Source organism: Rhinoraja longicauda, chromosome 8 (genome assembly GCF_053455715.1).
Source record: "Rhinoraja longicauda isolate Sanriku21f chromosome 8, sRhiLon1.1, whole genome shotgun sequence".
NCBI lineage: Eukaryota > Metazoa > Chordata > Chondrichthyes > Rajiformes > Arhynchobatidae > Rhinoraja > Rhinoraja longicauda.
In genome coordinates this window covers 68,955,043-68,980,343 of record NC_135960.1, presented here as the reverse complement: position 1 = coordinate 68,980,343, position 25,301 = coordinate 68,955,043, and the positions used below count along the sequence as shown (strand labels likewise).

Genomic DNA, 25,301 nt, shown 5'->3' with positions numbered 1-25,301 from the left:
ACAGACAGAGAGAGAGAGACAGAGAGAAACAGAGAGAGAGAGAGAGAGAGAGAGAGACAGACACAGAGAGAGAGAGAGACAGAGAGAAACAGAGAGAGAGAGAGACAGACACAGAGAGAGAGAGACAGAGAGAGAGAGACAGACAGAGAGAGAGAAACAGAGAGAGAGAGAAAGAGAGACACACACACAATAGAGAGAGACAGAGAGAGAGAGACACACAAGAGAGAGAGAGACACACACGAGAGAGACAAGAGAGAGAGAGACACAGAGAGAGAGAGAGAGAGAGAGAGAGAGAGAGAGAGACAAGAGAGAGAGAGACACAGAGAGAGAGAGAGAGAGAGAGACACACACGAGAGAGACAAGAGAGAGAGAGACACAGAGAGAGAGAGAGAGACACACACGAGAGAGACAAGAGAGAGACACAGAGAGAGAGAGAGAGAGAGAGAGAGACACACGAGAGAGACAAGAGAGAGAGAGACACACAGAGAGAGAGACACACACAAGAGAGAGAGAGACACACAAGAGAGAGAGAGAGAAAGAGAGAGAGAGAGACACACACACGAGAGAGACAAGAGAGAGAGACACACACAGAGAGAAAGAGACACAGAGAGAAACGCTGGCTCAGCGCTGTTTCGCCGCTCGTTGCGGTTGTACAACTGTGCTCCGGACGGCCGGGACACCAAGCTACAGGTAGGGAGGGGAGAGGGAGGGGAGGGGTGGGGAGGGGAGGGGAGGGGAGGGGAGGGGAGGGGAGGGGAGGGGAGGGGTGGGGAGGGAGGGGAGGGAAGGGGGGAGGGGAGGGGAGGGAAGGGAAGGGGGGAGGGAAGGGAAGGGGGGAGGGGAGTGGGAAGGGAGAGGGGAGGGGAGGGGGGAGTGGGGAGGGGGAGGGAAGGGGGGAGGGGAGTGGGGAGGGAGAGGGGAGGGGAGTGGGGAGGGGGAGGGAAGGGGGGAGGGGAGTGGGGAGGGGGAGGGAAGGGGGGAGGGGAGTGGGGAGGGGGAGGGAAGGGGGGAGGGGAGTGGGGAGGGGGAGGGAAGGGGGGAGGGGAGTGGGGAGGGGGAGGGAAGGGGGGAGGGGAGTGGGGAGGGGGAGGGAAGGGGGGAGGGGAGTGGGGAGGGGGAGGGAAGGGGGGAGGGGAGTGGGGAGGGGGAGGGAAGGGGGGGAGGGGAGTGGGGAGGGGGAGGGAAGGGGGGAGGGGAGTGGGGAGGGGGAGGGAAGGGGGGAGGGGAGTGGGGAGGGGGAGGGAAGGGGGGAGCTGAGTGGGGAGGGAGAGGGGAGGGGAGTGGGGAGGGGGAGGGAAGGGGGGAGGGGAGTGGGGAGGGAGAGGGGAGGGGAGTGGGGAGGGGGAGGGAAGGGGGGAGGGGAGTGGGGAGGGAGAGGGGAGGGGAGTGGGGAGTGGGGAGGGGGAGGGAAGGGGGGAGGGGAGTGGGGAGGGGGAGGGAAGGGGGGAGGGGAGTGGGGAGGGGGAGGGAAGGGGGGAGCTGAGTGGGGAGGGAGAGGGGAGGGGAGTGGGGAGGGGGAGGGAAGGGGGGAGGGGAGTGGGGAGGGAGAGGGGAGGGGAGTGGGGAGGGGGGAGGGAAGGGGGGAGCTGAGTGGGGAGGGAGAGGGGAGGGGAGTGGGGAGGGGGAGGGAAGGGGGGAGGGGAGTGGGGAGGGGGAGGGAAGGGGGGAGGGGAGTGGGGAGGGAGAGGGGAGGGGGAGTGGGGAGGGGGAGGGAAGGGGGGAGGGGGAGGTGAGGGGGAGGGGAGGGAGAGGGGGAGGGAAGGGGAGGGGAGGGGGAGAGGGGAGAGAGGGAGGGGGAGGGGAGAGGAGAGGGAGGGGAGAGGGGAGGAAAGGAGGTAAGGGGGAGGGGAGTGGAGAGGGGGAGGGGAGGGGAGGGGGAGTGGGGAGGGGGAGGGAAGGGGGAGGGGGAGGTAAGGGGGGAGGGGAGTGGAGAGGGAGAGGGGGAGGGGAGGGGGAGGAGTAGGGGAGAGGGGAGAGAGGGAGGGGAGAGGAGAGGGAGGGGAGAGGAGAGGGAGGGAGGTAAGGGGAGTGGGGAGGGAAGGGGGGAGGGGGGTGGGGAGTGGGGAGGGGGAGGGGGTGGGGAGGGGAGGTAGGGGAGTGGGGAGGGGAGGGGGAGAGGGGGAGGGAAGGGGGGTGGGGAGGGGAGGGGGAGGTAGGGGAGAGGGGAGGGAAGGGGGGGAGGGAAGGGGAGGAGGAGTAGGAGGGAGTGGGGGAGGGGAGGAGGAGAGGGAGGGGGGGTTGGAGGGTTGGAGAGGGGAGAGGGAGGGGGGGTTGGAGGGGGGAGAGGGAGGGGGGGGTTGAAGAGGAGGAGGGGAGGGGGAGGGAGAGGGGATGAGTAAGTGCCGGGGGAGGAAGGTGAGGGAGAGCCGGGGAGGGGGGGGGGAGGTGAGGGAGCACCGGGGAGGGGGGGGGGGGGGAGGGGGAGGGGGGGGGGGGGGGAGGGGGGGGGGGGGGAGGGCGGGGGCATCTCTCTCTTACACATGCTGTTATTTGTCATGTTAGGAGTCCCATACTTGTACAAGCACAGAAAACTGTCCATTCGGCACAACTCCTCCACACCGACCAACATGTCCCCATCTCCACTGGTCACAACTGCCCCCCCCTTTGGCCCGTATCCCTCCAAACTCATCCTTTCCATGTACCTGTCCAAAAACGTCCTCGAAATGTCATTAAGAGTCCCGACCTCAACTACCTCCTCCGGCAGCTCGTTCCATACACCCACCATCCTCGCGTGAAAAGGTTGCCCCTCAGATTCCAATTAAATCTTTCCCCTCTCACCTTAAACCTATGTCCTCTGGTTCTTGATTCCCCTACTCTGGGTAAAAGACTGTGCATTCACCCTATCTATTCCCCTCATGGTATTATACATCTTTATAAGATCACCTCTCATCATGTGGATTTTTAAAAGGCTTTTAAACTTTATAGAGATACAGTGTGGTAACAGGCCCTTCGGCCCACAGAGTCTGCCCTGACCAGCGATCAGCCCGTACACTAGCACTATCCTACGCACTAAGGATGATTTATAATTTTACCAAAGCCAATCAACCTACAAAGATGTACGTCTTTGGAGTGTGGGAGGAAACTGGAGCCCAAGGGAAAACCCACGCAGGTCACGGAGAGAACGTACAAACTCCATACCCACATCACCCGTAGTCACTCTTCTCAAAGTTGTTATATAAAAGAAAGGGTCTCGACCCGAAACGTCACCCATTCCTTCTCTCCAGAGATGTGGCCTGACCTGCTGAGTTACTCCACCATTTTGTGTCTACGTTCGACTTAAACCAGCATCTGCATTTATTTTCCTACACATCAAAGTCAACAAAGTGTACAGACACCTCACATCTCACCAACCCCTCTTTACAAATTTACCAGTCTTTACACTTTACAAGCCCGAAGAAGATTCTTGACCCAAAACGTCATCTGTTGACATTGTCCAGGGATGCTGCCTGACCAGCTGAGTTACTCCAGCATTCTGTTTTTTATTCCTTACAAACACCTCTCTTCATTATCAACGGCACTGGACTAAAGTTGCTCTGAAAATGCAAGGTCTTGTTGGCCCGAGGAGGCGTAATGGAAGGTTCCTTTAATTCTGAGGCTGTGCCCTCTGGTCCTAGATTCTCCCACTAGTGGCACGGTGGCGCAGCGGTAGAGTTGCTGCCTTACAGCGAATGCAGCGCCGGAGACTCAGGTTTGATCCTGACTACGGGTGCTGTCTGTACGGAGTTTGTACGTTCTCCCCGTGACCTGCGTGGATTCTCTCCGAGATCTTCAGTTTCCTCCCACACTCCAGAGACGTATAGGTTTGTAGGTTAATTGGCTGGGCAAATGTAAAAATTGTCCCTAGTGGGTGTAGGATGGTGTTAGTGTGCGGGGATCGCTGGGCGGCGCGGACCCGGTGGGCTGATGGGCCTGTTTCTGCGCTGTATCTCTAAATCTAAAAAAAACCCATCCTCTCCACATCCACCCTATCCAAGCCTTCATATACTTGAGGGCGGGCGTGGTGGCGCAGAGGTAGAGTTGCTGCCTTACAGCGAATGCAGCGCCGGAGACCCGGGTTCCATCCCGACTGCGGGTGCTGTCTGAACGGAGTTTGTACGTTCTCCCCGTGACCTGCGTGAGTTTTCTCCGAGATCTTCGGTTTCCTCCCTAGTGGGGTATAGGATAGTGTCAGTGTGCAGGGATCGCTGGTCGGCGCGGACCCGGTGGGCCTGTTTCCACGCTGTAACTCTAAACTAAACTTGCGGGCAGAGTCAGTTTTCTTTGTCTTGAAGCTCAGTGTTGTCTGAGGAGTTTCTCACGCAGGTGCTGTTCTGACAGGGATGTTTGCCTATCTCCTGGCTTTGCCACTGCTCTGGTTTCTGTGCTGGTGGCTGCGGGACAGAGTTAGGCTGGAGAAGGTTCCGGACAGGCACGTTTTCATCACCGGCTGCGACACTGGCTTTGGACGCCTGGCGGCCAGGGCCTTCGACAGGGGGGGCTTCCAGGTGCTCGCGGGCTGCCTGACCGAGGAAGGGGCTCAGAGCCTGAGCACGGACACTTCCAGCAGACTGAAAACCATCCAGCTGGACATCAGCAATTCAGCCAGCATTGAGAATGCAGTAAAGCAGATCACTCAGGAGGTGGGAAATGCAGGTAAGCCACCCGCTGATGGATGTTAAACTCCCACCCCCTGCGTTACATAGAAACATAGAAAATAGGTGCAGGAGGAGGCCATTCGGCCCTTCGAGCCTGTACGCACCGCCATTCAATATGATCATGGCTGATCATCCAACTCGGTGTCCTGTACCTGCCTTCTCTCCATACCCCCTGACCCCTTTAGCCACAAGGGCCACATCTAACTCCCTCTTAAATATAGCCAATGAACTGGCCTCAACTACCTTCTGTGGCAGAGAATTCCACAGACTCACCACTCTCTGTGTGAAGAAATGTTTTCTCATCTCGGTCCTAAAAGACTTCCCCCTTATCCTTAAGCTGTGACCCCTGGTTCTGGACTTCCCCAACATCGGGAACAATCTTCCCGCATCTAGCCTCTCCAACCCCTTAAGAATTTTATATGTTTCAATAAGATCCCCCCTGTCTTCTAAATTCCAGCGAGTATAAGCCTAGTCTATCCAATCTTTCTTCATATGAAAGTCCTGCCATCCCAGGGATTAATCTGGTGAACCTTCTCTGTACTCCCTCTAAGGCTAGAATGTCTTTCCTCACATTAGGAGACCAAAACTGTACACAATACTCCAGGTGCGGTCTCACCAAGGCCCTGTACAACTGCAGCAGAACCTCCCTGCTCCTATACTCAAATCCTCTTGCTATGAATGCTAACATACCATTCGCTTTCTTCACTGCTTTCACTTACCTTCGTTTGGTGACCACTAACCCTGACAGAACATGCTCTCCCTTGGCATGGAGTCACACAGCATTGGAAACGGGCCCTTCCGCCCAACTCGTCCATGCTGATTGAAAAACCCCATCTAAGCTGTCCCACTGCCTGCGTTTGGCCCTTATCCCTCCTAACCTTTCCAATCCATGTACCTGTCCCAATGTCTTTTAAATGTTGTCATAGTACCTGTCCCACCGACCTCCTCTGGCATTTATTCACAAAGTGCTGGAGTAACTCAGCAGGTCAGGCACCATCTCAGGAGAGAAGGAATGGGTGACGTTTCGGGTCGAGACCCTTCTTCAGGTCGAGGCCTCCTCTGGAAACTCGTTCCATATACCCACCACCACGCCCCCCCACCCCCCGTGTGAAAAAGTTGCCCCTCAGGCTCCTGTTAAATCTTTCCCCTTCTCACTGTAAACCTGTGTCCTGTGGTTCATGATTCCCATAATCTGTGTAAATGGTTCTCTGCATTCACACCATCTGTTGCATTTAGGCCCACCTGCCGGTGTTTGGCCCATCTCCCTCTAAACCCCTCCTCTGCACTCGACACCCTCTGTTTTAAAAAACCCCGTTTTATCTAAATATATCATTGTTTTATATTTATATTGCCTCAGACAATCAGCCAGCATAATCAAAGACTTGTCCCACCCCAGACATCCCTTCATCTCCCCGCTCCTGTCCGGCAGAAGGTACAGAAGCTTGAAAGCGCGCACCACCACACTCAGGAACAGCTTCCTCCCCTCTGTTATCAGGCTTCTGAACGGCCCTTCCATAAGCTAGGAAACTGTCTGATTCACCTCTACCCCATTGCGGACATTGGACTTTGTCTGTGGAACTGATGCGCTACAATGCTGAGAACTATATTCTGCACTCTGTATCTTCCCCTTTGCTCTACCTGTTGTACGAGTTTGACTTGACTATATTAATGCATGGTACATGCAAAACAAAGTTTTTCACTGTACACGTGACAGTAATAAACCTAACCTCCATTTTCCTCTGTTGAATTATCAGCTAGAAACAGAATTCTTGACTGGATTTATGTATTGTATTATCTGATCTGTTTTTATTATGTAAAGCCAATCTTTTCACTGTACCTCTGTACACATGACAATATTAAAGCTAAAGTTAATAAGAGTCATACAGCGTGGAAACAGGCCCTTCAGCCCAACATGTCCACACCGACCAACATGTCCCATCTACACTAATCCCACTTGCCTGCGTTTGGCTAATATCCCTCTAAACCTGTCCTATCCATCCCCCACAAGGATGGTCTCGAAGCCCTCCGTTTCTTCCTCGACCGTAGAACCAGCCAATCCCCATCGACCAACACTCTCCTCCGCCTAGCAGAGCTGGTTCTTACCCTCAACAACTTCTCCTTTGACTCCTCCCACTTCCTCCAAACCAGAGGCGTAGCTATGGGCACTCGCATGGGCCCTAGCTACGCCTGCCTCTTTGTCGGGTACGTCGAACAATCCCTGTTCCAGACGTACACTGGCCCCATCCCCGAACTCTACCTCCGCTACATCGACGACTGCATTGGTGCTACCTCTTGCACCCATGCAGAACTCACTGACTTTATACACTTCACCTCCAATTTCCATCCTGCCCTTAAATATACCTGGACTATCTCTGACATCTCCCTCCCGTTTCTGGACCTCACCATCTCCATCACAGGAGAAAAACTAGTGACGGACATTTATTACAAGCCCACCGTCTCGCACAGCTATCTGGACTACACTTCTTCCCACCCGGTCCCCTGCAAAAAGTCTATCCCCTACTCCCAATTCCTCCGTCTACGCCGCATCTGCGCCCGGGATGAGGTGTTTCAGACTAGGGCTTCCGAGATGTCCTCGTTTTTCAGAAAACGGGGCTTCCCCTCCTCCATTATAGATGAGGCTCTCACGAGGGTCTCTTCTACATCCCGCAGCTCCGCTCTTGCTCCCCCTCCCCCCACTCGCAACAAGGACAGGATCCCCCTCGTTCTCACCTTCCACCCCACCAGCCAGCGGATCCAACATATCATCCACCAACATTTCCGTCACCTACAACAGGACCCCACCACTGGCCATATCTTCCCATCCCCTCCCCTCTCTGCATTCCGCAGAGACCGTTCCCTCCGCAACTCCCTGGTCCACTCGTCCCTTCCTACCCAAACCACCCCAACCCTGGGCACTTTCCCTTGCAACCGCACGAGATGCAACACCTGTCCCTTTACCTCCCCCCTCAACTCCATCAAAGGACCCAAACATTCTTTCCAGGTGAGACAGAGGTTCACCTGCACCTCCTCCAACCTCATCTATTGCATCCGCTGCTCGAGATGTCAACTTATCTATATCGGCGAAACCAAGCGCAGGCTCGGCGATCGCTTCGCTGAACACCTGCGCTCGGTCCGCATTAACGCAACTGATCTCCCGGTGGCCCAGCACTTTAACTCCCCCTCCCATTCCCAGTCTGACCTCTCTGTCATGGGCCTCCTCCAGTGCCATAGTGAGGCCCGCCGGAAATTGGAGGAGCAGCACCTCATATTTCGCCTGGGCAGTTTGCAGCCCGGTGGTATGAACGTCGACTTCTCCAACTTCAGATAGCTCCTCTGTCCCTCCCTTCCCCTCCTCCTTCCCAGATCTCCCTCTATCTTCCTGTCTCCACCTATATCCTTCCTTTGTCCCACCCCCGACATCAGTCTGAAGAAGGGTCTCGACCCGAAACGTCACCCATTCCTTCTCTCCCGAGATGCTGCCTGACCTGCTGAGTTACTCCAGCATTTTGTGAATAAATCGATTTGTACCAGCATCTGCAGTTATTTTCTTATACTATCCATATACCTGTCTAATTACTTCTTAAACGTTGCACTTGTCCCTGTCTCACCTACCTTCTCCGGCAGCTCGTTCCATACACCCATCACCCTTTGTGTGAAAAAGTTACCTCTCAGATTCCTATAAAATCTTTTCCCCTTCACCTTTCAATCTATGCCCTCTGGTTCTTGATTCCCCCACTCTGAAGAGACTCTTCTCTACGCCCTTTCCAATTTAATAACATCTTTCCTATAACATGGTACCCAGAACTGAACACAATACTCTAAATGCAGCCTCACCAACATCTTATATAACTGCAACATGACTGCCCAACTTCTATACTGAATACTCTGACTGATGAAGGCCAATGTGCCGAAAGCCATTTTGACCACCCCATACACCTGTAACCAACCCACTTTCAATGGACTATGTACTTGCATTTCTAGATCCCTCTTTTCTACAATACTTCCCAGAGTCCTACCATTCACTGTATAGGTCCTGCCCATGTTAGAATTTCCAAAATGCAATGCTTCACGTTTCATATATTAAACTCCATCATCTCTGATTGATATTTTTGAAGACGTGACCAAAAAGGTCGATGAGGACAGAGCTGTAGAGGCTGTGTACATGGATTTCACTAAGGCATTCAACAAGGTTCCGCATGGTAGGCTGCTATGGAAGGTTGGATCGCATGGGATCCAAGGAGAGATAGCTGAATGGATAGCAAATTGGTTCCATGGAAGGAAGCAGAGGGAGATGATGGAAGTTTGCTTCTCGGACTGGAGGCCTGTGACTAGTGGTGTGCTTCAGGGTCCGGTGCTGGGCCCGTTACTGTTTGTCATCTACATCAATGATTTGGATGAGAACGTACAGGGCACGATTAGCAAGTTTGCTGATGATACAAATGTTAGTGGTTTTGCAGATAGTGAAGATGGTTGTGAAAGATTGCAGCAGGAACTGGATCGGTTGGCCAGGTGGGCTGAGGAATGGTTGATGGAATTTAATACAGAGAAGTGTGAGGTGTTACATTTTGGGACGTCGAACAAGGGCAGGACCTACACAGTGAATGGTAGGCCTCTGGGTAGTGTTGTAGAGCAGAGGGATCTCGCAGTGCAGGTGCATGTTTCCTTGAAGGTCGAGTCGCAGGTAGATAAGGGGGTCAAAAAGGGTTTTGGCACATTGGCCTTCATCAGTCAGAGCATTGAGTATAGATGTTGGGAGGTCATGTTGCAGTTGTATAAGACGTTGGTGAGACCGCATTTAGAATATTGTGTTCAGTTCTGAGCACCATGTTATAGGAAAGATATTGTCAAGTTTGAAAGGGTTCAGAAAAGATTTACGAGGATGTTGCCAGGACTAGAGGGTGTGAGCTATAGGGAGAGGTTGAGTAGGCTGGGTGCAGGAAGATGAGGGGTGATCTAATAGAGGTGTACAAAATCATGAGAGAAATACATTGGGTAGATGCACAGAGTCTCTTGCCCAGAGTAGGGGAATCGAGGACCAGAGTACATAGGTTCAAGGTGAAGGGGAAAAGATTTAATAGGAATCTGAGGGGTAACTTTTTCACACAAAGGACGGTGGGTGTATGGAACAAGCTGCCAGAGGAGGTAGTTGAGGCTGGGACTATCCCATCATTTAAGAAACAGTTGGACAGGTACATGGATAGGACAGGTTTGGAGGGATATGGACCAAGTGCAGGTAGCTGGGACTATTGTAGCTGGGACATGTTGGCCGGTGTGGGCAAGTTGGGCCGAAGGGCCTGTTTCCATGCTGTATCACTCTATGACTCTGTGACCATTCCTCGGCCCAACTGATCAAGATCCTTCTGTAATTTCTGACAACCATCTTTGCTATCTGCAATAGCACCCTCTTTAGTATCATCTGCAAACTTGCTAATCTTTGCCATGCACGTACTCGTCCAAAACGCTGATGGAGATAATAAACTGTAATGGGCCCAGCAGTGAACCCTGAGGCACACTACCAGTCGCTGGTTACTTGTCTGATGTATAATTGTCCAACCTTGTCCCTGCAGGTCTCTGGGGATTGGTAAACAATGCTGGAATCGCCGGAGTTCTCTGCCCCACAGATTGGTTAAGAATCGAACATTTCAGGAGAACCATCGAAGTGAATTTATTGGGACCTATCGCGGTGACGTTAAAGCTGCTGCCGCTGGTGAAGAAGGCCAGGGGGAGGATTGTGAACGTAACCAGCGTGCTGGGCCGCATGGCTCTAGGTGGCGGTGGCTACTTCCCATCAAAGTTTGGAATGGAAGCTTTCAACGACAGCTTAAGGTGAGGGCAGGATGGGACTGACATTAGCCACTGGTGTTTGGGTGTGACACTGTGACGTGGTATCACCCCACGTCTTATCCTGACATTTGGTGAAGGGAACATGACAGGCCTAGTGTCACACAGTGTGAAAACAGGCCCTTCGGCCCAACTTGCCCACACCACCCAACATGCCCCAGATACCCACCACTGCTAATAGTCCCACATGCCTGCGTTTGGCCCACATCTCTCTAAACATATCCTATCCATGTACCCATCTAAATGCTTCTTAAACATTGCGATAGTCCCTGCCTCAACTACCTCCTCCAGCAGCTCGTTCTATACACCCACCACCCTTCGTATAAAAACCTATTAGGTTCCAATTAAACCCTCCCCACACCCTTCCCTCCTAACTTAAACCTATATCCTCTGATTCTTGATTCTCTTACCCTGGGCAAAAGACTGTGCATTTACCCGATCTATTCCTCTCATGATTTTGTACACCTCTATAAGATCACTCCTCATCCTCCTGCGCTCCATGGAATAGAGTCCTAGCCTGCTCAACCTCTCCCTATAGCTCAGACTCTCGAGTCCTGGCAACATCCTGGTAAATCTTCTCCGCACTCTTTCCAGCTCGACAACATCTTTCCTATAACATGGTGACCAAAACTGAACGCAATACTCTACGATGAAAGATGAAACCTTTGTCCTTAAGCCCTGGTGCCCAGAGTTGACCTCCTTCCTCGATTTCTACTTGCTAAGTTTCGTACGTAATTCTGCCCGTCATAGAAACTGCACATTCACGTGAAAATACCACCAGATGTGCTGCATTATTTAGTTTAGTTTAGAGATACAGCACGGAAACAGGCCCTTCGGCCTACCGAGTCCAGGCCGACCAGCGATCCCCGCATATTAACACCATCCTACACAAACTAGGGACAATTTTTATATTTACCAAGCCAATTTACCTACACATCTGTACGTCTTTGGATTGTGGATGGAAACCAAAGATCATGGGGAGAACGTACAAGCTTCATACAGACAGCACCCATAGTCGGGATCGAACCTGGGTCTAGTACAAGCACTGTGAGGCAGCAACTCTACCACTGCGCCACCATGCTGCCCAAGGGGTGTAGTGGGATGTATTGACATGACAGGTGCAGCAGGCAGTGAAGAAAGCGAATGGTATGTTGGCATTCATAGCAAGAGGATTTGAGTTTAGGAGCAGGGAGGTTCTACTGCAGTTGTACAGGGCCTTGGTGAGACCGCACCTGGAGTATTGTGTGCAGTTTTGGTCTCCTAATCTGAGGAAAGACGTTCTTGCCTTAGAGGGAGTACAGAGAAGGTTCACCAGATTGATCCCTGGGATGGCGGGACTTTCATATGAAGAAAGACTGGATAGACTAGGCTTGTACTCGCTGGAATTTAGAAGACTGAGGGGGGATCTTATAGAAACATATAAAATTCGTAAGGGGTTGGAGAGGCTAGATGCGGGAAGATTGTTCCCGATGTTGGGGGAGTCCAGAACCAGGGGTCGCAGCTTAAGGATAAGGGGGAAGTCTTTTAGGACCGAGATGAGAAAACATTTCTTCACACAGAGAGTGGTGAGTCTGTGGAATTCTCTGCCACAGAAGGTAGTTGAGGCCAGTTCATTGGGTATATTTAAGAGAGAGTTAGATGTGGCCCTTGTGGCTAAAGGGATCAGGGGGTATGGAGAGAAGGCAGGTACGGGATACTGAGTTGGATGATCAGCCATGATCATATTGAATGGCGGTGCAGGCTCGAAGGGGCGAATGGCCTACTCCTGCACCTATTTTCTATGTTTCAATGTTTACTAAAGGGCACAGTTGTAAGGTGAGAGGGGAAACGTTTAATGGAGATGCGTGGGGCAGGTTTATGGCACCGAGAATGGTGGGTGCCTGGAACACGTTGCCAGGGGTGGTGATGGGGGAAGATACAATAGTGGTGCTTAAGAGGCTTTTAGATAGGCACGTGGGAGTACTGGGAATGGAGGGATGTGGAGCTTGTACAGAGATCAGTTCAGTGAGGCATCATCATCATCTATGCACCAAAACTCTTGTTTGTTTGTTTGTTCCTGAACTACAGCCAAATCGGTACACGATAGCGCGTACATTTTAGGCCCACCTTACTCACCGTCGTCCCTTTGGTGCTAATGGAAGAAGTTTCATTGAAATGGGTGTTATATTTTTTAAGTTATTCACATTTTAAAGTTTAAATCTATCTTCTATGGAGGTGGGGGGGGGGAGGGAGGGAGGGAAGGGGTGGAGGGAGGGAGGAGGGAGGATAAGGGGGGTTGAGGGGGATGGAGTGGGGAGGAGGGGAGGGGGAGAAGGGAGGGGGGGGGAGAGGGGGCTGCACAAATGCAGGAGAGGTTTGGGCCCAACTTGGTCTAGTGTTCACTAACATTGTGGGCCAAAGGGCATGTTCCAGTGCTACTCATTTCATACAGTCATAGAGTCCTACAGCACAGAAAGAGGCCCTTCGGCCCATCGTGTCCGTGCCGCCCGTTACCAAAAACAGTCTAATTTTAATCCCATTTTCCCGCATTTGGACCGTAGCCCTGAATGTTGTAGCATTTCAAGTGCCCATCCAAATGCCTCTTAAACGTTGTCCACCACCACCCCAGGCAGTGAGTTCCAGACTCCAACCACCCTCTGGGTGAAAAAGTTATTTCTCACATCCCCCCGAAACCTCCCTCCCCTTACCCTGTATCTATGTCCCCTCGTTGTTGAACCTTCCACCAGTGGAAGAAGTTCCCCGCCATCTACCTTATCTATGCCCCTCATGATCTTGTACACCTCGATCATGTCCCCTCTCAGCCTTCTCTGCCCCAGGGAAAACAACCCCAGTCTGCTCAGTCTCTCCTCATAGAGAGACTGAGCAGACTGGGGTTGTTTTCCCTGGAGCAGAGAAGGCTGAGAGAGGACATGATCAAGGTGCATCCTGGTGAATCTCCTCTGCACCCTCTCCAAAGCTATCACATCCTTTCTATAATGTGGTGACCAGAACTGTACACAATACTCCAGCTGTGGCCTCACCAGTGTTCTGTACAATTCCATCATTACCCCCCTACTTTTATATTCGATGCCCCGGCTAATGAAGGCCAGTAACCCATATGCCTTTTTGACCACCCTGTCCACCTGTCCTGCTGCCTTCAAGGACTTGTGTACCTGTACTCCAAGGTCCCTCTGTACCCCTGTCTTCCCTAGGGTCCTTCCATTCATGGTGTACTCCCTCTCCAAGTTATTCCTGCCAAAGTGCATCACCTCGCACTTTTCAGGATTAAATTTCATCTGCCACTGCTCCGCCCATCTGACCATCTCATCTATATCTTCCTGCAGCTTGCAGATCCCTTCCTCGCTATTCACCTCCCCCCCTAACTTTGTGTCATCTGCAAACTTGCTGATCATGCCCTGTACGTTGACATCCAGATCATTAATGTAGATTACAAACAGTAAGGGACCCAACACCGATCCCTGCGGCACCCCACTGGACACCGGCCTCCAGTCACAGAAGCAACCTTCTACCATCACCCTCTGCCTTCTGTCACTAAGCCAGTTTTTTTATCCATTTTGCCAAGGTGCCCTGGATCCCATGGGCTCTTACCTTCTTGACTAGTCTCCTGTGTGGGACCTTGTCAAAAGCCTTACTGAAATCCATGTATACCACATCCACTGCACTACCCCCATCTACCTCCTTGGTCACCCCTTCAAAAAATTCAATCAAGTTAGTCAGACACGACCTTCCATTAACAAAGCCATGATGACTATCCTTAATTAACCCTCGATCCTCCAAGTGAAGACTGATTCTGTCCCTCAGAATCTTTTCTAGCAGCTTCCCCACCACCGATGTCAGACTCACCGGCCTGTAGTTCCCAGGTTTATCTCTACTGCCCTTTTTAAATAATGGCACCACATTAGCTATCCTCCAGTCCTCCGGTACATCCCCTGTTGCAAGAGAGGCTCTGAAAATTTGTGCCAGAGCCCCCGCAATCTCCTCCCTTGCCTCTCTCAGCATCCTGGGATACATCTCGTCAGGGCCCGGAGACTTATCCACTTTTAAGCCTGCCAGAGCCTCCAGCACCGCCTCCCTGTCAATAGCAATATGCTCAAGAACATCACAACCCTCCAGCTCCATTTCTAAGTCCGCATCGCCCTCCTCCCTCGTAAAAACAGATGCTAAAAATTCATTTAAAACATCTCCTACATCCTCTGGCTCCACACACAGCTTTCCACTATGGTCCCTGATGGGCCCCACTCTTTCCCTCGTTATCCTCTTACCCTTGATATACTTATAGAACACTTTGGGATTTTCTTTTATTTTGCCCGCTAGTGCTATCTCATGGCCCCTTTTTGCTCTCCTCATTTCTTTTTTAAGAACAGCCCTACACCTTCTGTATTCCTCTAATGATGTCTGTGCCTTAAGTTCTTTATGCCTTCCAAAAGCCCCCCCTTTTTTTTCGAATCAATCCTACTATATCGTTCGACATCCAAGGTTCTTTGGACTTGTTTGTCCCACCCTTAAACTTTAGGGGAACATGCTTCCTCTGTACTTTTTCAATTATTCCTTTGAATGACTCCCACTGTTCTGATGCGGTCCTCCCCACGAGAAGCTGATCCAAGTCCACCAGGGCCAACTTCTGCCTTATCAGATTAAAATCGGCCTTGCCCCAATTTAGAAATTTTCCCTCTGGTCCCTCTTTATCCTTTTCCATTACCACCTTAAATATCACTGAATTGTGATCACTGTCACCAAAGTGCTCTGCTACTGACACTTCAGCCACCTGTCCGGCCTCATTTCCCAAGATTAAGTCCAATACCGCCCCCTCCCTTGTTGGACTTTCAACATATTGGCTCAAAAAGCCCTCCTGGATGACCCTTAGGAACTCTGCACCCTCTGGGCCCTTGACACTTTGGCTATCCCAATCAATATTCGGGAAGTTGAAATCCCCTACTATTACTACCCTGTTGTTTTCACACACCCCCGAGATTTGCCTACAAATATGTTCTTCTATTTCCCTCTGACTATTTGGGAGTCTGTAGTATATACCCAGTAAGGTACATTTCTATGTTCTCTGCTCAAGCTGTGGTCTCACTTGCCTTATAACCAACGAGACAAATCAATACTCATGATCCCTGATAATTACAATTACAATGGGTAGTAACGAAGGGTAAATGCAATGCTAGCATTTATTTCGAGAGGACGAGAATACAAAAACAGGGATGTAATGCTGAGGCTTTGTAAGGCGCTGGTCAGACTGTATTTGGAGTATTGTGAGCAGTTTTGGGCCCCATATCTGAGGAAGAGTATCCATAGGAGGTTTTTGAGAATGATCCCAGGAATGATTGGGTTAACATATGACGAGCTTATGACGGCACTGAGCCAGTATTCGCTGGAGTTTAGAAGGATGAGGGGGGACCTCATTGAAAATGGCTGAAGTGAAAAGCCTGGATAGAGTGGATGTGGAGTGGATGTTTCCACTAGTGGGAGAGGCTTGGACCAGAGGTCACAGCCTCAGAATAAAAGGTGTACCTTTAAAAAGGAGAAGAGGAGGGATTTCTCTAGTCAGAGGGTGGTGAATCTGTGGAATTCTTTGCCAGAGAAGGCTGTGGAGGCCAAGGCAATGGACTGATATTTTTAAGGCGGAGTTTGACAGATTCTTGATTAGTACGAGTGTCAGAGGTTATGGGGAGAAGGCAGGAGAATAGAATTGAGAGGGAAAGATAGATCAGCCATGATTGAATGGCAGAGTAGACTCGATGGGTGAATGGCCTAATTCTGCTCCTATCACTAATGAACATGAATATTCTGACCCTTGTCCCATACCTGCAGTGGGAAGAGGAATATTTGGGAAGGAGCAAACTACAGCCTAATCTTTGAACGAAGGTTATTGTATGAAAAGATTATTGATGGCGAGGAATGATGAGGTCATAAGGTATAGGAGTAGAATTAGGCCATTCGGCCCTTCAAGTCATCTCCGCCATTCAATCATGGCTGATCTATCTCTCCCTCCTAACCCCATTCTCCTGCCTTCTCCCCATAACCTCTGACACCTGGACTAATCAAGAATCTATCTATCACTGCCTTAAATATATCCACTGACTTGGCTTCCCCAGCCTTCTGTGGCAAAGAATTCCACAGATTCACCACCCTCTGACTAAAGAAATTCCTTCTCATCTCCTTCCTAAAAGAACGTCCTTTAATTCTGAGGCTGTGACCTCTAGTCCTAGCCTCTCCCACTGATGGAAACTAATGGAAACATCCTCTCCACATCCGCTCTATCCAAACCTTTCACTATTCTGTATGTTTCACATCCGCTGAGTTATGCAAACAAACTGATTAGTTCTTTCTAGATGGTTCATTAGTTCTTTATGATACGTGTACCTACGTACAGTGATTTTTCTTTTGCATTCAGTTCAATAAAGTATTGCCATACCTCAGCACAGTCCCCGATTAGTAGTAAACGCATTAAAAAATAGTCCACTGAGACCATATGCAGGAGTCGCCAGGTTTTGGGGTTGTTTCCAAAGTCCAGTCCGGTCCGTGGGTTTGGTCCGCAGGAGTGGAGCATGACCCAGGCGAGACCCAGGCTGCTGCAGGGCCTCCAGCTGTCACCTCTGTCTGGATCGTCCAGCAAACCGTCATTCCCCCCCCCCCCCCCCCCCACCCTCCACTCGCCCGGCCACCTTCGGCCTCTGTGCCTCAGTGGCGCCTCCTGCAGTCGGCCTTGTGGGCACGGAAGGCAAGACTCTCTCATCTGTTCACTGTTCTAACCTGTGCAAAAATGTGCCCTTTTGCTCAGGCGAGACATGAAGAGTTTCGGGATAAAAGTTGCTTGCATCGAGCCGGGCAGTTTTGAAACCAGAATAACGAACTATGACGCACATCGCCACAGCAAGCAATGTGTGTGGGACAACCTGCCAGCAGATGTGAGGAAGCAGTACGGAGACCATTACCTCATGCAATGTAAGCAATGTTCACCACTTCACCTCCTCGGAAATAAACCCATTATCGGAAGATTCACATTGTGAATATTAGGCACGGGTACAGTTTTGGTCTTCTAATCTGAGGAAAGACATCCTTGCCATAGAGGGAGTACAGAGAAGGTTCACCAGATTGATTCCTGGGATGGCAGGACTTTCATATGAAGAAAGACTGGATAGACTCGGCTTGTACTCGCTGGAATTTAGAAGATTGAGGGGGGATCTTATAGAAACGTACAAAATTCTTAAGGAGTAGATGCGGGAAGATTGTTACCGATGTTGGGGAAGTCCAGAACAGGGGGTCACAGTTTAAGGATAAGGGGGAGGTCTTTTAGGACCCAGATGAGAAAGTTTTTTTTCACACAGAGAGTGGTGAATCTGTGGAATTCTCTGCCACAGAGGGTAGTTGAGACCAGTTCATTGGCTATATTTAAGAGGGAGTTAGATGTGGCCCTTGTGGCTAAAGGGATCAGGGGGTATGGAGAGAAGGCAGGTACGGGATACTGAGTTGGATGATCAGCCATGATCATATTGAATGGCGGTGCAGTCTTGAAGGGCCGAATGGCCTACTCCTGCACCTATTTTCTATGTTTCTATGTACTTTCAGTCTGAAGAAGGGTCTCGACCCAAAACGTCACCCATTCCTTCTCTCCAGAGATGCTGCTGGACCAGCATTTTGTGTCTACCTTTGATTTAAACCAGCATCTACCAGTTTTCTTTCCTACACGTATTTTATTATGTCTATGCTTTGCTTAAAAATATTTACTGATTACTGATACCAAAAATCATTACTTCTATTGATAAGTATTTTTAAAGAATTGATCGTTGTCATGAAACACAATTAGTCAGCACGGTGGTACAGCGGTAGAGTTGCTGCCTTACAGCACGAAACACGTAGTTGATCGCGACTACGGATGCTGTCTGTACGGAGTTTTACATTCTCCCCGTGACTGTCCGGGTTTTCTCCGGGTGCTCCGGTTTCCTCCCAAACTCCAAAGATGTGCAGGTTTGTAGGTTAATTAGCTTCTAGTGTGTAGGATAGTGCTAGTGTACGGGGTGATTGCAGGTCGGCGTGGACACGGTGGGCCGAAGGGCCTGTTTCCAGGCTGTTTCTCTGAAAGTCTAATCGTCACATGTCTGAAAGGCTTGCCGCATCCTTTGATGGAAGTGCGTTTTTAATTAATTCAAAGCTTTTTGAAAGCTAATTTCCATGGAAATTATGCTAGATAGAGCTCTTAAGGATAGCGGAGTCAGGGGGTATGGGGAGAAGGCAGGAACGGGGTACTGATTGAGAATGATCAGCTATGATCACATTGAATGGTGGTGCTGGCTCGAAGGGCCGAATGGCCTCCACCTACACCTATTGTCTATTGTCTATTGGAATCTCCTCAGACGATTATAACTGTTCACAATTATTACTAAACCTGGGTGTAGAGATAGCATCTAGTTATTGTGTTTCCTAAATGATTGGTTTTGAAGAATAACTGTTGAGTACAGTATTGTGTAATTGACTGTAAGGTCCCTCACATGTTTAGTTAGTTAGTTTAGTTTAGTCTATTGTCATGTGTACTGAGGTACCGTGAAAAGCTTTTAAATACTTCAATAAATACGCTGTTAATAATCACCCTGATGTACCTTGGAAGCAGGGTATTTCCAGGTTGGAATGGGACAGCAAACTTAGAATTGGGTGGCATGGTGGTGCAGCGGTAGAGTTGTTGCCTTACAGCCCTTGCAGCGCCAGAGACCCCGGTTCGATCCCGACTACGGGTGCTGTCTGTAAGGAGTTTGTACGTTCTCCCCGTGACCTGCGTGGGCTTTCTCCCGAGATCTTCGGTTTCCTCCCACACTCCAAAGACGTACGGGTTTGTAGGTTAATTGGTTTGGGTCCGTGTACTTGGTATTATCGTCCTTAGTGTGTGTAGGCTTGTGTAAATGTGCAGGGTCCACTGGTCGGTGCGGATCCGGTGGGCCGAAGGGCCTGTTTCCGCACTATATCTCTAAACTAAACTAAACTAAAGTGCACAGTGAGTTCTGCCTGGTTTGGACATGGCCTGAATTTCGTAACTTTAATAGCGATGATTGCATTAGCTTAAGGCATCATTTCTACTTGGAGTTGATAACAGCTTCGGAGTTTATATGCATGCACGTTTGCTTAGGAAATGCGTGTCTCTGCTGCATCTTTGGTACCTCATGCAGTCGCATGTTTTGCAAGGAAATAATAATAATAATAATAATAAGCATTTATTTTATATAGCGCTTTACCAGGTGCTCAAAGCGCTTTACAAAAATAGTCATAACATAACATAAAAATGGCACGCAAAACTGATCGAGGGTTCAAGGAACTGCATGTTGCACCTGCCCGTGACACGAATGTCATTGAGGAAGTTCACTTGCTCTGGTGCAACAGAAACGTTAACCCCCTCCTTCCCCGCTATTGATGTCGGACGTCTGTCACAAAGCATTTTCCACTTTGATGCCAGATTTCCAGCATTAGTCAAGCATAGATGCATAGCAAGGAAACTGGCCCATGCCGACTAATATGCCCACCTACTCTAGTCCCACACGCCCGCCCTTAGCCCACATCCTATCCATGTAAATAGACACAAAATGCCGGAGTAACTCAGCGGGACAGGCAGCCTCTCTGGAGAGAAGGAATGGGTGACGTTTCGGGTCGAGACCCTTCTTCAGGCTGAAAGTCAGGGGATAGGGGAACGAGAGATATAGATGATGTGGAGAGACCAAGAACAAATGAATGAAAGATATGCAAAAAAGTAACAATGATTATGGAAACAGGCCATTGTTAGCTGTTTGTTGGGTGACAATAGACAATAGATGCAGGAGGAGGCCATTCGGCCCTTCGAGCCAGCACCGCCATTCAATGTGATCATGGCTGATCATTCTCAATCAGTACCCCGTTCCTGCCTTCTCCCCATACCCCCTGACTCCGCTATCCTTAAGAGCTCTATCTAGCTCTCTCTTGAATGCATTCAGAGAATTGGCCTCCACTGCCTTCTGAGGCAGAAAATTCCACAGATTCACAACTCTCTGACTGAAAAAGTTTTTCCTCATCTCCGTTCTAAATGGCCTACCCCTTATTCTTAAACTGTGGCCCCTTGTTCTGGACTCCCCCAACATTGGGAACATGTTTCCTGCCTCTAACGTGTCCAACCCCTTAATAATCTTATACGTTTCGATAAGATCTCCTCTCATCCTTTTAAATTCCAGTGAGAACAAAGAGTGGGTGTGACTTCATGGGGGAGGGACGGAGAGAGAGGGGATGCAGGGGTTACTTGAAGTTAGAGAATCCAATAATCACACCCGCTGTCTAAGCGGAACCTATCCATGTACCTGCCCAAATGGTTCTTAAACATTATAATAGTACCTGCCTCAACTACCTCCTCCAGCAGCTCGTTCCATGCACCCACCACCTTTTGTGTAACATAAAAAGTTGCCCCTCAGATTCCTGTTAAATCGTTTACCCCTCACCATAAACCTATGTCTCCGGTTCTCAATTCCCTTACTCTGGGCAAAAGACCCAGTGTGTTGACCCAACCCATTCCTCTCGGGTCAGTGCAAAATTGAGAACTTTTCCTAGATATTGATTTTTTTTTGTATACGTACACAATGCAATGAAACTCTGGTAACAAAGTCATGGAGCCATAGAGTCAAACAACATGGAGACTGGCCCTTCGGCCCAACTTGCCCACACCGGCCAACATGTCCCATCCGACAGGTACATGGATTGGACAGGATTAGAAAGATATGGGCCAAATGCAGGCAGGTGGGACCATCTGCACTAGTCCCACCTGCCTGCATTTGGCCCATATCTTTCTAATCCTGTCCAATCCATGTACCTGTCGATAATCCCTGCCTCAATCACCTCCTCTGGCAGTTCGTTCCATACGCCCACCACCCTTTGCATGAAAACTTACCCCTCAGGCTCCTATTAAATCTTTCCCCCTTCACCTTAAACCTATGCCATCTGCCCCTCGATTCCCCTACTCTGGGTAGGAGATTCTGTGCATCTACCCGAGCTATTCCTCTCATGATTTTGTACCCCTCTATAAGATCATCCCTCATTTCCTGCGCTCCAGGGAATAGAGACCCAGCCTACTCAGGGAAAGCCCTGTAGCCCAGGTCCTTGAGCCCTGGCAACATCCTCGTAAATCTTCTCTGTACCCTTTCCAGCTTGACAACATCTTTCCTATAACATGGTGCCCAGAACTGAACACAATACTCTAAATGCGGTCTCACCAACGTCTTATACAACTGCAACATGACCTCCCAACTGCTATACTCAATACTCTGACTGATGAAGGCCAATGTACCAAAAGCCTTTTTGACCATCTTATTTACCTGCGTCTCGACTTTCAAGGAACCATGTACCTGCACTCCTAGATCCCTCTGCTCTGCAACACTCCCCAGAGACCTACAATTCACTGTGTAGGTCCTGCCCTTGTTAGACTTCCAAAAATGCAACACCTCACATTTCTCTTCATTACAGTAAATGCCATCAACATTCCTCAGTCCACCTGGCCAAACGATCAAGATCCTGCTGCTATCTTTCACAAACATCTTCACTATCTGCAAAACCACCCACTTTTGTATTATCTGCAAATTTGCTAATCTGTTGGCTGGTGTGGGCAAATTGGGCCGAAGGGCCTGTTTCCAAGCTGCAAGGCTCTATGAGGGCGTGCAGTGTAGGTTTACTAGGTTAATTCCCGGAATGGCGGGACTGTCATATGTTGAAAGACTGGAGCGACTAGGCTTGTATACACTGGAATTTAGAAGGATGAGAGGGGATCTTATCGAAACGTATAAGATTATTAAGGGGTTGGACACGTTAGAGGAAGGAAACATGTTCCCAATGTTGGGGGAGTCCAGAACCAGGGGCCACAGTTTAAGAATAAGGGGTAGGCCATTTAGAACGGTGATGAGGAAAAACTTTTTCAGTCAGAGAGTTGTGAATCTGTGGAATTCTCTGCCTCAGAAGGCAGTGGAGGCCAATTCTCTGAATGCATTCAAGAGAGAGCTAGATAGAGCTCTTAAAGATAGCGGAGTCAGGGGATATGGGGAGAAGGCAGGAACGGGGTATAGATTGAGAATGATCAGCCATGATCACGTTGAATGGCGATGCTGGCTCGAAGGGCCGAATGGCCTACTTCTGCACCTATTGTCTATTGTCTGTGACCAGCAGTTACCCATGATTTTATTTGTGATTCAGTAACACTTGCCTCTGGATATCCACAGCCAGCATTAGACGGGAGAAGCTGATGAGCATCTTGTCAAGTAGAGACCTGTCCCAGGTAGTGTGGTGCATGGAGCACGCTCTGACTGCCAAGTATCCAAGGACCCGCTACAGTGCCGGCATGGACGCCAAACTGCTCTGGATCCCAATGACGTATTTACCAACGTTTATAACAGATTACCTGCTGTGTACGGACACAATAATAGACTTCAACGCTGTGTAAAGACCCTTGCCCTGTTTCCGCTCGGATGTTACTTTAGTAGAAGCATTGATGTGAGAAGAATGCTTGGCACATCGCACACCCCTGATGGCATATTTGACTCATTGCAGGAATACAAGTGTTAGTGTCATTGGTACGGTGTGTTTGGACTACATTCATGTCTAAACTAGACCAAGTGGACTCGTTGGGGCCCAAACCTCTCCTGCATAGGTGCAGCACCCTCTCCTCCCCCCCCCTCGCCCCCCTCCACCCGTCCCCCCCCTCCCCCCCTCCCCTTCCCCCTCTCCCTCCCCCCGCCCTCCTCCTCTCTCCCCCTCCCCACCCTCCCCATCCCTCCCTTCCCCTCCCTCCCTTCCCCTTCCCCCTCCCTCTCCACCCCCTCCCACTCTAGGAGATAGATTTAAACTTTAAAATGTGAATAGCTTTAAAAATAGAACACTGATTTCAATGAAACCTCTTCCATTAGCACCGTGAGTGCTAATTACAGTGAGCAAGGTGGGCCTAAAATTGTCACGCAATCGTGGCTATAGTTCAGGAACGAACAAACAAACAAACGAGAGTTTTAGTTTATCAGGCGTGTGAATTCTCCGCGGATTTCCGCGGTTTTAAAATCCAATTTCCGCGCTTTCTAGATCGTTTCCGCGTTTTTCACTTTTTGTCAAATAAACAGAGAAATCGGATCGAAAAAAAGGAAGGACCCCGATGTGCTCCGATTTCCACCCACATCCCATAGACGTGCGGGTTTGCAGGTTAATTGGCCCTCTGTGGGGAGTGGATGAGAAAGTGGGATAACATAGAAGTAGTGTGAGCCGGTGATCGAGGGTTGGCATGGACTCGGCGGGCCGAAGGGCCTGTTTCCATGCAGCTTCAAACAATCGATTGATATGCCAACTGTGATGACATCTATGGTCTGAGGAGTTTTATGCAGTGGCTGATGTGAATTGTCCCTGTAAAATAACATGAAAATCTTTCCCCTTTAGATTTTTTTTTTTAGATTTAGAGATACAGCGCGGAAACAGGCCCTTCGGCCCACCGGGTCCGCGCCGCCCAGCGATCCCTGCACATTAACACTATCCTACACACACTAGGGACAATTTTTACATTTACCCAGTCAATTAACCTACATACCTGTACGTCTTTGGAGTGTGGGAGGAAACCGAAGATCTCGGAGAAAACCCACGCAGGTCACGGGGAGAACGTACAAACTCCGTACAGTCGGCGCCCGTAGTCAGGATCGAACCTGAGTCTCCGGTGCTGCATTCGCTGTAAGGCAGCAACTCTACCGCTGCGCCACCGTGCCGCCCATTAATCTATGCCCTTTGGCTTCAGACTCACCTCCCCTGAGTAAAGAACTCTGTGCATTCACCCTAAATTAAATGTCTGGCTGCTGCAACCAGATAATGGCCAGCATGCCAGTGCCTACTCCGAAACATGTATAGAGTCATAAAGCATGGAGGCAGGCCCTTCAGCCCAACTTGCCCATTGCCACAAACATGCCCTATCCACACTAGTCCAAAGGTCTGAAGGAGGGTCTCGACCCAAAACATCACCTATCCATGTTCTCCAGAGATGCTTCCTGATTCACTGAGTTACTCCATCATTTTGTGTCCATCTACACTAGTCCCACCTGCCTGCGTTTGGCCCACGGCCCTCTAAACATTTCCTAACCATGTGCTTGTTTTTACAACGTTATTGTGGCGCCACCTGGGGGTCAAGCCACTTACTGATCGAAACTTCGTCACCAGAACTGGAACGATCACATGACAGGGAGATGACAGTTGACGGTTGGAGATGCCAGTTGACAGTTGGGGATTAGAAACCAGCTCGAGCCCACGAGTGAACAGAGATGTGGTGCTCCTATCAACAGCAACTAGCACCTAACTGTTCTAACTAAGCGCGCGTGTGTTCAACCACTGTTTCGTTAATAAAACCTGTTTGATTCACAATGCCTGGTTTACGACATTATTATAGTACCTGCCCCATCTACCTCCTCTGGCAGCTCGTTCCATACACTAACCACCCTTTGTGTAAAAAAAAAAGTTACCCCTCAGGTTCCTATTAAATCTTTCCTCTCTCACTTTAAACCCATATCCTCTGGTTCTTGATTCCCCTACTCTAAGTAGAGAACTGTGCATGGATGTAAAGCAAAATACCCAATAATATTCTGGAAACTTGGTGATGTTCAGGACCAAGTAGCCTTCTTCATTTTCATCCGTGCGCGTCAGTGTAGGCCCTTCATCGTCACCTGGTCTATACTCTGGATCTTCTTCCATAGCAGTGTTCAGGGGAACCCTCTCTGGAAGAGAGGCAGTGATTTCAGTTATCATGAACAGAAAGGTTTGGAGGGATATGGGCAAATGGAGACACCAGGAATTGCAGATGCTAGTTTACAG

The 25,301-nt window shown here is 50.0% G+C and overlaps 1 protein-coding gene across 1 annotated transcript; it reads left to right on the top strand.

Moving 5' to 3' along the window:
• The first annotated feature begins 540 nt into the window (after positions 1-540).
• On the top strand, positions 541-24,817 carry LOC144596340 (dehydrogenase/reductase SDR family member 9-like). Its single transcript, XM_078404589.1, has 5 exons — positions 541-690; positions 4,318-4,632; positions 10,202-10,460; positions 17,260-17,423; positions 22,691-24,817. The coding sequence occupies exons 2-5, from the start codon at positions 4,320-4,322 to the stop codon at positions 22,909-22,911; spliced, it is 957 nt and encodes a 318-aa protein (XP_078260715.1). The 5' UTR covers positions 541-690; positions 4,318-4,319; the 3' UTR covers positions 22,912-24,817.
• The last annotated feature ends 484 nt before the right edge of the window (positions 24,818-25,301 follow it).